Consider the following 12,963-nt stretch of genomic DNA (forward strand, 5'->3'; position numbering starts at 1 on the left):
TATAGACTTTAATTTCTAGGTATTTTTATACTATAGATCATGTTTAATGGTTTTGATCTCAACTTTAGATAATCTTTTATGATTTTGAACTATTAGCTCTTTTTTATGGAGTTAATGTAAAGCATGCGATCCAGTTCTTCTTTCCACCAAAATATATAGGAGATATGTTAATTATGTATACTTTACAAATGGAATCTTTTAATGACAGTGCTGACCATGGTGCGGCTTCTGATATCCATGTCTAGTGCATTTTGAAAGTGAAAGTAGGCGGTTAACTGGGTCACCTTCTACGCTGCTCGGCACTCCGAAGAGATCCTCTAGACTAGGGAGTCAGATATTCCTTCACCATTAAGCAGTCTAGTTTCTCTTGACAGCGCTTGCTACGCTCACACGAGATTAGTGTGAGTTGCCGATATACCAACAACAAAAAAAGTAGTTTGAGAAAATTTAACTTTTTAAAATACTAATAAGGGCATTCTCAAGGAGGAGCATTTTGGGAACAGAGAGGAAGAGTTCTTGGGAATCGGAAGTTCTATGTTGTGTACATTGCCATACTAATATAGGTTTTAGGATTTTAAGATTAGGATTTAGTCAAGACATTTAGATGGATACCATCAATATTTGTCTAAAACCATGTGAAAGGCAGACCCAACATTGCATCTTCTTCATTCTGGTATAGGCACAAATCGTTGAGGAACCAACAAACGCGTACTCAGTGAAGGGCCCCAAAGGCCTCTCATGCTCATGGCCCCTGAGGCTTACAGTCGGATGACCTTTTTTGCAAGCTCATCCACCAACCTTATTGAGGTCCCATTATGTGCACTTTGATTTCCTACCTACTATGGTTAATTAAAGACTCGTTTGGTTTGCAAGAAGGAAAGGAGGAAAATATGGTTAGGAGAAAAATAGAAAAAAGACTCCTATAAAAATATGATTCCTACATTTCACTGGAAAAAAAAATTCATATGGGACATGAAACAATCCAATTCCCAATAGCTAAAAATTGAAATAATTTATTTTTTCAAAATGTACTCTTAAAAGCGCTTTTAAGTAAAATGAGGCAAGATTTTTTTTTATTAAAAGCATAATAAATATTTTACATAACTTTTTTAGAAAAATACATGCTCAACTAAATATAACCTACTTTGTAATGAGCAATTTTTTCTTGGTCAATATAAAATGCAAACACCATTTTTTTAGGCATCATGTACCCAGATATATCAGCTTCCTAAGAAAAATATTCTAATAAAAGAAATATCTTTCAGTGAATCAAATAAGTCCTAAATTACTAGAATTTTAGACAATGAAATGTAGCCTCCACGATGCAATAACTATCCATTCCAAAAAGAAAAAGGGGGAAAAAACTTCAGGCAAAGTCCATTGAACTTGCATACGAACTTAGATCTTTCAGCATCAAATGATAAGACTGTACCACCTCAACAAGCTGGTTCCTTGATCTTGTGGCAGTCTGTCGTGACAAACGAATCACTGACACCTTGATATACAAATTGGCATAACCTTTTAGAAACAATCCAAGAACTTAGAAAGTTACATCAAGCAAACTGATTACTAATAACAAATAGTAACAATACTAAATGATTTGCCAGCAGTTATTTTGGTATTTTCCTGCAAATACTCAAGCAAACCAGGGGGCATAGCAGAAGCGCAGGTGGTAACAATTGAGATCTAGATGCCCTCCCCACTCGCTGATCTAGAAGGGGTTCTGTTGCTGCTGATATTTGACAAAATAGACTGCATGGAAAGTGAAACTGAGTAGATTGCACTGCATTTGGCATAAAATGAATTAATGATTTTGAGACCATCTTTTCCTTTGCCTCCATATTAGCAAATATGAAAATGTTAAAAAAGAAAAAAAAAAGAAACTTCAATGATTTTTCCAACATCAAATGTGGAAAAAGTCGACCTCTTTTTATAATTTTTTTTTCCTTTTATGCATCATACACCCCCTATGAGTCACATTTTTTGAGTAAATACAAGCTACAAAGCTGAAGCTATGGTACAAGACCAGCCCATTGAACTCGGATGAACACCCCGTGGTTCTTTACCAGATAATTAACAACTTGGCATGTGGTTACACAAAAATGACTTCAAATTTAGCACAGGGATGGCTCTCGACGTGTTTCCTAAGATCAGCATCACTGTCAAAATTAAAGCTGTATAATGCTTGTCTTTGTGCGAGACCAACTGGGTATATCTTATATATTTTAAGGTTATCATCTCCTCTAATGACTTCTGGTCTTTCATTCTTCCAAATAGGCGAATGGTTTAGTGACTTGAACTTGGTGAGGACTGCTGATTCCAATGCTTTTAAGGTCAAACTTCCAGACCTACAATAATCATCAAAATGAAGACACAAAGTAATTGAAGAAATTGCTACAAGGTTGCAAAAATGACATCAGACTGACAGTGGTAAACACTGTAGGCATGATTCTCTGAGTAAAGCCAGTGAAGCTAATAAAGATGGAAACTATGATTAATAAATGTAAGAGGCTATGAGTTCAAGGACGATAAAAGTACCTGAGGTAAAGTGATTCCATCTCGAATCGTCCTCTCTCTCTCACATACACATGGTACACAGTTCCTTTACTGCTGATGCATTTACAAGGGCGTGTCTGAAACTTGGTGGTCATTTCTTCTTTTTCTCGGATCTTTGTTGCAAGATGAATGCAAAGACGGCAAGATGAATGAACTGCTGCCATATCCATGAGTGCCTTGAAAGAATCAGATGGACCATCATACTTCCAACTGAAGAACAAGTAAAAATCAGTTAGGTACCTATTTTAAGTTACAGAGAAAGTAAATTTAAGTACAAGAGACCTCAAAATTTCTCTACAAGTTAAATATTTCCAAGTATACATGTTATTCTTGTAAAGTTCACGTATTCAGGCTGGTAAAAATAACTTGCAAGTAGAGGGAAGATATGAAAGAAAGAAAGAAGATAGTAGATCATGCCTATTCCCCAGCAAAAGTGCAACACCCACTTGCTAGAAAGTCAAGTAAAGACCATGCTTCAACTTTGGAATATCTAATTACAATAAACATGACAATGATTTCTGAATGGTGCCTCACTTGCTCGGGTGGATTTCAAAATACCATGAAGTCGTACAAACAGCCTTAAGTGAACGTCTGCAATAGGAAATGCAAATCGAAATTCTAACAGCATACACTATTATTACATGAAGTGGTAGCCTGATATTTTGGTTTAGCAACCAACAATATTAGAGAAAAGTTGGGTTTGGCAATCTACTCCAAAATGACAAAACAATAAACGTTACTAGTTAAGATAAACATAGCACAGGCATGTTATCAAGGATCAAAACGACAATTGAAAACAATTTGCGCTAAAGATTTTGGAGATTATTTTTGAGATCCCTCCATGGCACATTAGTAAACCAACTCAACATATATCATTGTTCCTTTTTACATATTTTAGATGAATTACTCATAAACTACTTAATAATCCAATGTACATATTCAAAAAAAAAATCAATATATTATGACATTTTACTCAAGGTATTTCACATGTTGTATTGCTGATCTTCTAATACTTTCACCAAAATTTCCATCTCTTTCCTATTTCCCTCAATTTTACCTCGGCATTGTTTTAATACTAGAAGAAATATATACTAGTACATTTCAAATAGAGCCAAAAATTATGAGCAATGAGATACTAGATCTTGCAAATAATCACTCCAAGAACACTCTAGTTTCAATTCCAAATAATACAACCAGTAATTGACAAGAAGACAAAAGAAGACAAAGGAAAATGTAAAATTACTTTACTACTGGTAACTTTTATCCATGTAACAAGATATCCACTAATATGTCAAAAAATATATAGACTAAAATGCTATAGCAACAATTTGCAAGTTATAAGAAATATTACCTTACTGACTTATTGTAAGCATCAGGGTGTGATGCAAGGTATTTGATCGTCTTAGCAACTGAGGCAACATCATCAAGTTTTTTGATATGCAAAACTGAGCCAGAAGAAGGTGCAAAATCTTGGATATTAGGAGCACCAACTACAACAGGGACAGCTCCTGCAAAAAATATTAATATTGGAAGAAAAAAAACTGAGTAAAACCAGCATTTGATTTACAAGAAGAAGCCATGCTAATGTTTTAATTTGAACTAAATGAAAATAAAATTTGTATATCAGAAGAATAAGGCATACACTAAAAAGAAATTGTAAATCAGAAGAATAAGGCATATACTGAAAAGACATTGTTTTCTTGATATTGGTATCAAGCAACCGAAATTTTTAAAACTTGAAAGTGTTTCTTTTACAAATGACTGCAGGTGGGAAAAAATAAACTTGCTGGGTACTAGAAAATTTCCTTTGGTTATTAGGGTCCCATCCATATTACTTGAGTTCAGGCTTATGATTACACCTGCAGTCGGTTTCTTTCATTAAGGAATTTTAGTAGGATCAGAAAATAAGTTTAAACAAACATGTTTATTTTTAGATCAAACTATAGCCTAAGCTTCATGGAGCTGTAAGCCAAGAGATTGTGTTCATCTTCTTATACATGTTTCTATGATGGGCCAGGAAATGATAAACTTACCAGAAATGTTTGCCTCTACAAAGTAGTCTTACACAGTATTTTGATGCATGCTACCTTTTCCTATTTGTTTAGTTGTTTTTGATAGCCAAGTTTGATTAAAACCAAAGTTCGTCATCTTGGTACCAAACCCCGTACCGGTGCCATATTAGCACAGTATCGGTACGGTGCAGTATGGAATTTTTTTTAATATACCTAGTGTCGATACGCCACCAATACCGGATACCGGTAACGAATTGGTACGCTATGATACGCCTCATACCATCCGGTTCGGGCCGGTACAATGTACCTTGGTTAAAACACTACAAAAGCAAAATCTATGCATATAATTGAAACTAGTTTTTCCAAACAATCCAGTCATATCAGTAGAGTGGCACAAGTCTTTGCTGAAAAACTAGTCGAATGCTTCATTTGTGTTTGAGAGCATGGGTGCCATGCCTCTCTTTATTCCTTTTACCATAGTCATCTTTCATCCAAAGAGAAAAGAAATTTACACTTGTTCTTTCTCTTGTTTATCATGCAGTAGGAAATGGTTTTTTTAGCTATTAAGGATCCAAGGAAGTCCAACGTAAATTGTTCAAGGTCAATCTCTCTTTTCCTGGAAGTTATCCCTTTTAACAAGAGGTTAATAAAATCTAAGAAAATGAAACAAAAATAAATAAATAAAAAATAGGAAAAACACGAAAAAACATATTAATGATACATAATAAAACTGAACAGGGAAGGGGCAAAGAGGGAAATAGTGTTCAGCTAACACAGTTCACAACACACTGAAGAAAAAAATGAAGTGCTTTTCAAAAAATCAAGGATGACAACTTGACAAAATGGAAAGGGAAAAAAAAACTAGTACTTGTTAAGAAGGAGCTGTAATAGTTCAAAACTCAGAAGTCTAAATTTCCAGAAGTCACAAAGATATACATTGGTAATGCAACGTAAGGAGCATACCTGCAACAAGGGATTGAAAGAATTTTTCTGTAACATAATCCTCTTCATTTGAATTCTCAAAAGCCAAGCTGAACTTGTAGTGCTTCAAAGCTTTTATTTTATCCACTATTGCACACACACCAAATAAAAGTCCTTGTTAGAAAGAAATTTAACTGTTTAAATAATATAAAACTTCAATTAAAAAAATATGAAGTGCTTGCAAATGGATGATTCTTGTATAATATATAAATGTATGCATGCTTGAGTTTCATGATAATTAACCATCGGTACATTAAATTTCTTCCCTCCATCTCGATTATATTTCTGCTTGATGGGTGAAGCGATGATTAGTTAGCTACTTTTTTTTATAAAAAAAAGATCATGACAGAGCATTTATCTACTGAAGAGTGGGCAAAATGGTCCAGGTACCAAGTTACTGATATACCTAAAAGGATTCCACTGTTCCAAACCCCTCTTTTGATAAGGAATATGGCATTTCATTAGCACTACACAGCATCGCTTGATGTTTTAACTTATTTCCAGAAAGTCATGTCCCTATCTCATGAAGATCTGAGAGGCTACCAACTGTGCATTCCATCCCAATGAATGATCATTTTTTTTTCTTTTTCAATTCACTTACTGCCTCAACAAATTATTTCCATAAAAAGAACTTCTGACTCATTCGAGGTGGAGTTACAACATAACCAGAAAAAATAAAATCACTGATTGGACATCTTTGGCTATTAGCATCACCTAAAGGCTTTTTATGAAGATACTAATCACCAAAAAAGAAATCTTGTGTTTGACAATGTTTGACCATGACAATCCTACAAGTGATGTATTCCAATATTCCTTCATTCCAAATATGGAATAGAATGGCATGAACCATAAACCAATGTTAAGATTTCTAGAAGACATACAGAAAACACAAGCAAGAGAAGAACAAAGGCAAATATTACAATTGCCAGATGTAATGACCCACTAAATTGCCAGAATGAAGCAAACCCCTTTAAGCCCCCATGGAAAGTGAGATAAATTTGAACGATGTACTTGTTACAGACCAGAAAAATTCTTACTAGAGATAATCACTTCCAGATGTACAAGTCTCTTAACAAATATGTTCCAGGAGGGCAGGGAATATCTGAGAACCCTCAGCTTCCTGTCTAATGCTGATCAAAAACTAAATCAAAGTAATTAATTATTGTTTTCACCATTTCAGATACTTCAGTTCGATAGTGCCAGGATTCTGTAACTGCAAGCAAACCCCCCACCACCCAACAAAAAGGGGAAAAAAGGGGAAAAGAATACATGCCAAAAACTTGCATATTATAACATTAATTTTTGACACAGATACACAAGAAGCACTGCAAGAGTGAAAAAGCATACAGCACACACCTTCTCCATCCCGATTTCGATGACAACTACCATAAGAATCTATCTTGATATCCAGTTTTTCAAGCCTTTCAAGGGCCTGTAGACGGAAATTCCTTGCCCCACAATTTGAAATGAAGGCAGCTGCAAGGGCATCTTCAGTCTTCAGGTGCATGGGTGCCATGATGTCATATTCCGCCCATGAGAAATAACCAACAGGTACATCTGATGAAAGACTAGTAGTCATTATAATGTTGTACCCTCTCCTATCAAACAAGATAGAAAATCAGTTTCTGATCAAACATTCCAAATCTAAAAGCAATTCAAAGATGACTACAGACCCACTTTCAATCATCTCTGAAAACAAAAATTAAGTCTATATTCAATAGAGACAAAAGCACATATGCAACTGCAAACATTTAAACCAAAAAAAGGGAAAAACATCTGCAGTCTCTAGCAAATCAAGTGCATTTGAACCTATTTTTATAGGACCTCAGTGTTGGTTAAAAAACTTGAGAAACTATCAGGATAGCAGAATGTAGTTCTGATCAAGAAGATGGGTTTGAACAATCTCCTGACTAAAAGTTCAGGTCTAGGAGACAAACCTCATTATTCATATCTTTATTAGGAAAACTAAGACTAGGATGTGACAATTTGAACAGCCTCTAACACCGACATAATATGGTGTAGGTATAAAGATGAAAGCTATCTGTACCATGAAACTCAGCAAACGACCACCAACCAAAATGAGGTGCTTGACATTTTATTCCGTTAAATACTTCGGATCTCTCTCTCTTCTCAATTTGCATGCCATGATTTTAGGTATATATACTTTAAGGAACGAAAGATGAAGGTTTTACACCAGACCGACATTTGGAATAATGGAAAGCATAAATTTGTTGGGCTTCTTGCTTTGATGGCTCCGACAGAAAGTATACAAATTAAATGATGATAGCTTCCCAGATAAATAAAACCTCAAACATGGATGATTGATCAGATGTTAGAGATCATCAAAATGAGCAGGTAGGCACATATTGAGTTGAAACATTCTCAACCTTCTGTATAGTTATCCCAAGCACCCAACCATCAGAAGCAAATCAAATTAATCAATAATGGAAGAACTGAAGAAAATTGTAGTTGCCATAGTAAAACCTCGTGCCTCTTATCCAAAAGGCATTCCTGCAGCAATTGTAGTAAGTCTCATAACGAAAGGACCAGCAACACAAGCAATGTTGAGATGGCAAGCACCAAGTTTATACGGCTCAGATAAATGAACACAAACTTTATAAAGCAGAATTTAAACTTAATATGACCTTATTGGGAAGAATGGTGAATAAATGAGTTTATCTATATATTTTTCCACCTAGAGCACAAAAGGATATTTGACTCCGATAAGTGCTTACCCACCGTCTTGCCACATTGATATTGTTTTCTCTATAGTAATGTGACGATTCCATTGAGCGGAGAACACTTGCTGTCGCTGGATGTCGAGGACGTTTAAATGTAGCATCAGGTTCTTTGTTTGCTCCAGATCCAAATTTACAGCCAACAGAGCATGAAGCCCAATCCTGGAAAAAAGAAATAACGAAATTTATTACAAGAAAAGTGAATGCAGACATGCAGAAAGTAATTGAGGAGTTTGATTTTTTTCTTTTTTTATCTTTTTTGGTAAACTTGGACATTATGTCTAAGAATGACAAGGCTTTCATAAAAGCACAAAATGATCAAAGAGTTGTAGATGAGTTTTTATTACCAATTTACTGCTTACAATAAAAGGTGCATATGCTTAAAAAGTGGAAATAAAGTGTCAAAGCACAGTTTTCTATGTACTAGTCTCCCACTATAAAGGAAAATTTGATCATCATCAGTCACCAAATAACATCCCTAACAAATGAAAGAAGTCTGTATTTGCATTTAGTGGTTCTGGCGAAATAAAGTGAACTATTATACACTACAAACCAGTAGCAGAAAAATTGTACTTAACAGCAAAAATCAGTACCAAAAATTCAACAAAAGGTAATTGTTTGCAGCCAAAGAACAGATTGATTATGTTCTTCCGTATCCAGCTCCCACTACATTGATAAACAAAAAAAAATTTGACAAAAGCAGAAATCAATAGCTTCAAAATAACTTGTATAATGTCTATCAAGGTTCACCGTCTCGGTACCGAACCCTATACCGGTGCCACACTAGCACAATGTCGGCACTTGGTATGCCATCCATACCGGAGACCGGTACCGAACCAGTACGGTATGCCTTGTACCGCCTGATTCGGGCTGGTACGGCGTACCATGATATCTATAGTTTAAATATAGTAAAATGTCACCTAAATACTCAATCCAATCATTCTAGAAACTCGCAGACCTGGTCTATGGAGCTTAAAGAAATAAAACTGTAGTAATAAAATATAAAAATAAATTGCAACATTCACTAGATGCTAGTAAATGGATGATTGTCATAAATGAAAAAGCCACAAAAGTCTATCCACCTTTGGAAGACCAGTCATTAGAAGGTCAACAGTCAACAGTAAAGCAAAAGGCATACTGGGTTGAAATCTTGAAAATAATATTCATGAAAGAAGGATCAAAGCTTATTGGATCAAATAAAAGAAAGAAATCACAAAAAAAAATTATAATCATCAAAAGATTGGCCATACAGCTTGCATGAATGGCATGTCCATATTTTTTCTCTTTTAAGTTTTTATTTTTATAAGGACTGATTACAGCTAAGCTAGTGGTGTATGGTAAGCTTGACAAAATTAAGACTTTTAGGATTATTTCTTAGTTGAAGAAACTTTGATAAGATTCAAGAGTTTCTATCAAAAAATGGAGCACCATCATTTAACCAATCTCAATCTTTTTCTTTCAATATTCATACTTTCAAGTCCATCTACTGGAGGTCAACTTGAAAGGAAATATAGTGAAGAAAGGCCAGATGACTCACTATGACCATATTTAATCTAGGTGTAATCTTAGTTGCAAAATGTAGTTAGGACAGGTAGTAAATGGCTAAAGGATTCATCTAGCTCTGCTCTCAAGTGCATGGTTGGATTCAAGGATTCAAAGGCACTTCCCTTGCAAACTCCTTGAGCTTACATTGGCAGATTATGAAGCATGGAAATTCAAGAGAAAACTGGTTAGGCACTCTGACATTAGCAGAACAGAAATTCAAATAAACCAAGAAACATGTTTGATACTGTCGTGTCCAAGACCCTGGAACTTTCGCCAAAGCTAGCAGACGGAAAAAGGAAACATCAATTTTCAACTCCACTTATGTGCATCAATGCTCTCCCCCCTAGCTGGAGTTCTAGTTGCAAATGTTCTATTATTTCTAAGGAGAGTACTCTTTTATTGGTATTGCACAAATGAAAACCGGCACACTCATTTCATTTCCTTGATAGTAAGGTAGCTCAAATGAAAACAAATAGCAACATATATGTTCTAATGCACTGAGAATAATAAAATTCTAAATATTTGATCCTTTACGCCAAACATAGAGACCTTTTTCTAGTTTGTAAATCCTATTACAAGAAGATAATGGTAATATTAGGGAAGGATGACATTTATAAGAAATTACATCCTGCCTGAAAGAGATTTCCTTGTTGAATTGCAGGCTTTCACTTAAATAAGCATCTGCTTTCTTAAAACCCCTTAATGGATAAGTTCTTGGATTGAAGATGTGAGTATGGTCTCTGACGTTTGTAACAAGTTCAGTGGAAAGACACCAAATAAAGTATCCAGCATTGTAGAGAGACTTATATATATATGCTATATTCAATTAGAAGTGACTACTGAAATCACATTCGAAACAAAAAAAAGTCGGTTGACATGGAAGATAGGGAAAAATTCAGACAAAGCACATAGAATTGGTTCCAGAAATTCCCATAGGCTCCACATGTTTGTCCTTTGGTCACTAAAAAAATGACCTTCCATGCCTAAGTCTACATTATCTCAACACCTGAAGATTTTCTAATACCTAATATACTTTGGATACAGAGAATTAAGTAGAGTATCCTAGTATTACTCATGTCATTTCCCAATACCCATACTCATTTCAGGTCAAAAGTAGGCATCAGGGGTCCAATTGATGGGTCCATGTAACACAACTTAGTTATGCTTGAGTATCAAAATGCATCCTGGGTCATTTACATGAAAAGTTCACATCATTGATCATGATTCGCATATTTTGATTTAAAGTATTACAAAATATCAACTAGCTTAGTAATTTCCAATCCATGAAACATATCAGATGAAGTATTATTTACAAAGGAACCAGCATGATGCATCAGCATGTATCATGTAATGCCTATATAAATAGGCAAAAATTGTTGCTGGTCAATATCACAACAGCATATATAAGACTTCGCAAATCAGTACCCTTGCAAATGAAACTATCTCTGTGGAAAATAATAAGCATCATGTTGTTAGAAACAAGAAAAAGAATGAGAAATTGCTTTCATTCACAAGATCACTCGCAGATTTGTCGAGCTAAAAATATAAAATTAGTTATCATTAAATGAAAAATCAACATGCACAAGTAACATGTTAGTTAGCCAACAAAAAAACGGAGACCTTCTTTTGCAACTGCAAACTCGCATACACCCATAACCATTTTATGTTGATCCCAAACATAGCCTCATTCCCAAAAGTCCAATCGTCATATTGTCCGATCATGGCACCATAGAAATGCTTGATTGAAAAGGCTTCAAAAATCTTAATAGCATGGTGCTCCAAACGGAACTATAATCATCAATAACCACGAGATTCTCAAAAAGCTATGCTGTCTCAGGACATATCAATAACCAAACCATATACTTTGAATCAAACATAGAGGAGAAAGATTTGAAGGGAAAGGAGCGACCTTTTTCTCGGCGCCGGCGACCACGATGGGGTTGGTTCGGAAATCCCGAGAGTAAACGACGGCGTCCTCCTGCTCCAGCCAATCCTCGCATCGACGGCCGTCGTCATCCCCGCCGTCGTCGACGGGTTCGGAGTCGGAGGGGAAGTGGAAGGAAGAGGTCCAGTGGCGGACCACGGCGGCGTTCTTGGCCATGTCGAGGCGGCCGAGGAAGGCGAGCTCGGCGACCACGACGAGGCCCACGAACAGGGGCAGGAGGCCCGTCCATCTCCTCCGCTGCTGCTGGGCCCAAGATGGCTCTCGCATCGATGATCTCGCTCCCTCGTTCGTTTCGCCACGGAGAGAGAGAGGGGAAGAAGACCCACCTCTCACCGCCCACGTTCTGTTAGGTCTCGTGGGGCTTGACAGCTTGCGGGTTTGGTAACTCGGAGATCCGATAAAATCCGACCCGACTTTTAGAGTGGGTTTTGGATCTAAGCTTATAGAGTTGGGTCTGGATATATCATATATAGCCTGATGGGTTGGGAAAATATCTGACAGCATTTTGCAATTTTTTTTCCTCTGGTACAAGAGAGGGCTAAGTTACTAAAACCCGTTATTAGTTGCACCACAAAAATCAGCCAGCAAAATATTAGCAAACTACTGTAGTATTTCACAATTTGCATGCGAGGAGAGGAAGATATGGTGATAAATTACATGTAATAACAGAAATTTTAGATATGGGTATGTATATTTTATTTTAGAGTTTTTTTACATGAATATCCTCCTAAATATCAGATTTTGCATGGATATCCTTCCAAAATTGATATTTACATGTATATCCTCGTAAAACACTTGTTTTGCTATTCTACCCTTTTTTATTTTTGTTTTTGCATATGTATTTATGCTATTTAACGACGTTAAAAAATTAACGGTTTCAAATTAACATGACTAAAATACCCTTAATAGGTAGACATGCAAATAGATCGCGATTCCGATAGCAAAAGAAGAAAACAAGAACAATAGCGTAATTATAAAATTTTATTTTATTTTTAAATTAATATAAATATGATTTTTTTAATACCGTTAGAACAACCGTTATATTACGGGCATTCGTACAATAATAGAGTTTTACGAGGGTATACATGCAAATATCAATTTTGGAAAGATATTCATACAAAATCCGATATTTAGAAGGGTATCCATGCAAAAAAAACTCTTCATTTTATTTTGCAAACACAACCAA

General features: G+C 35.6%; 1 protein-coding gene across 2 annotated transcripts; it reads right to left on the reverse strand.

Moving 5' to 3' along the window:
• Nucleotides 1-1,800: 1,800 nt before the first annotated feature.
• Nucleotides 1,801-12,103, reverse strand: LOC103718299 (glycoprotein 3-alpha-L-fucosyltransferase A-like). 2 transcript variants are annotated; one of them, XM_008807050.4, is made up of 7 exons: nucleotides 11,742-12,103; nucleotides 8,289-8,449; nucleotides 6,906-7,147; nucleotides 5,532-5,636; nucleotides 3,908-4,064; nucleotides 2,539-2,766; nucleotides 1,801-2,348 (listed from the first exon to the last, which is right to left on the reverse strand). In XM_008807050.4, the coding sequence occupies exons 1-7, from the start codon at nucleotides 12,042-12,044 to the stop codon at nucleotides 2,093-2,095; spliced, it is 1,452 nt and encodes a 483-aa protein (XP_008805272.2). In that variant the 5' UTR covers nucleotides 12,045-12,103; the 3' UTR covers nucleotides 1,801-2,092. The 2 variants fall into 2 exon arrangements, with proteins under 2 accessions (XP_008805272.2, XP_008805273.2); XM_008807051.4 differs by having other exon boundaries at nucleotides 8,285-8,449; nucleotides 11,742-12,100.
• Nucleotides 12,104-12,963: the final 860 nt, after the last annotated feature.

This window comes from Phoenix dactylifera, chromosome 8 (genome assembly GCF_009389715.1).
Source record: "Phoenix dactylifera cultivar Barhee BC4 chromosome 8, palm_55x_up_171113_PBpolish2nd_filt_p, whole genome shotgun sequence".
Classification (NCBI taxonomy): domain Eukaryota; kingdom Viridiplantae; phylum Streptophyta; class Magnoliopsida; order Arecales; family Arecaceae; genus Phoenix; species Phoenix dactylifera.

Coding starts and splice junctions, on each gene's coding strand:
- LOC103718299 (XM_008807050.4), bottom strand. CDS start 12,044: ATGCGAGAGCCATCTTGGGCCCAGCAGCAGCGGAGGAGATGGACGGGC. Junction 5,637..6,905: donor TCGAAATCGGGATGGAGAAG/GTGTGTGCTGTA, acceptor TGTGTGCAATAG/TGGATAAAATAAAAGCTTTG. Junction 4,065..5,531: donor CTTTCAATCCCTTGTTGCAG/GTATGCTCCTTA, acceptor TATTTTTTGCAG/GAGCTGTCCCTGTTGTAGTT.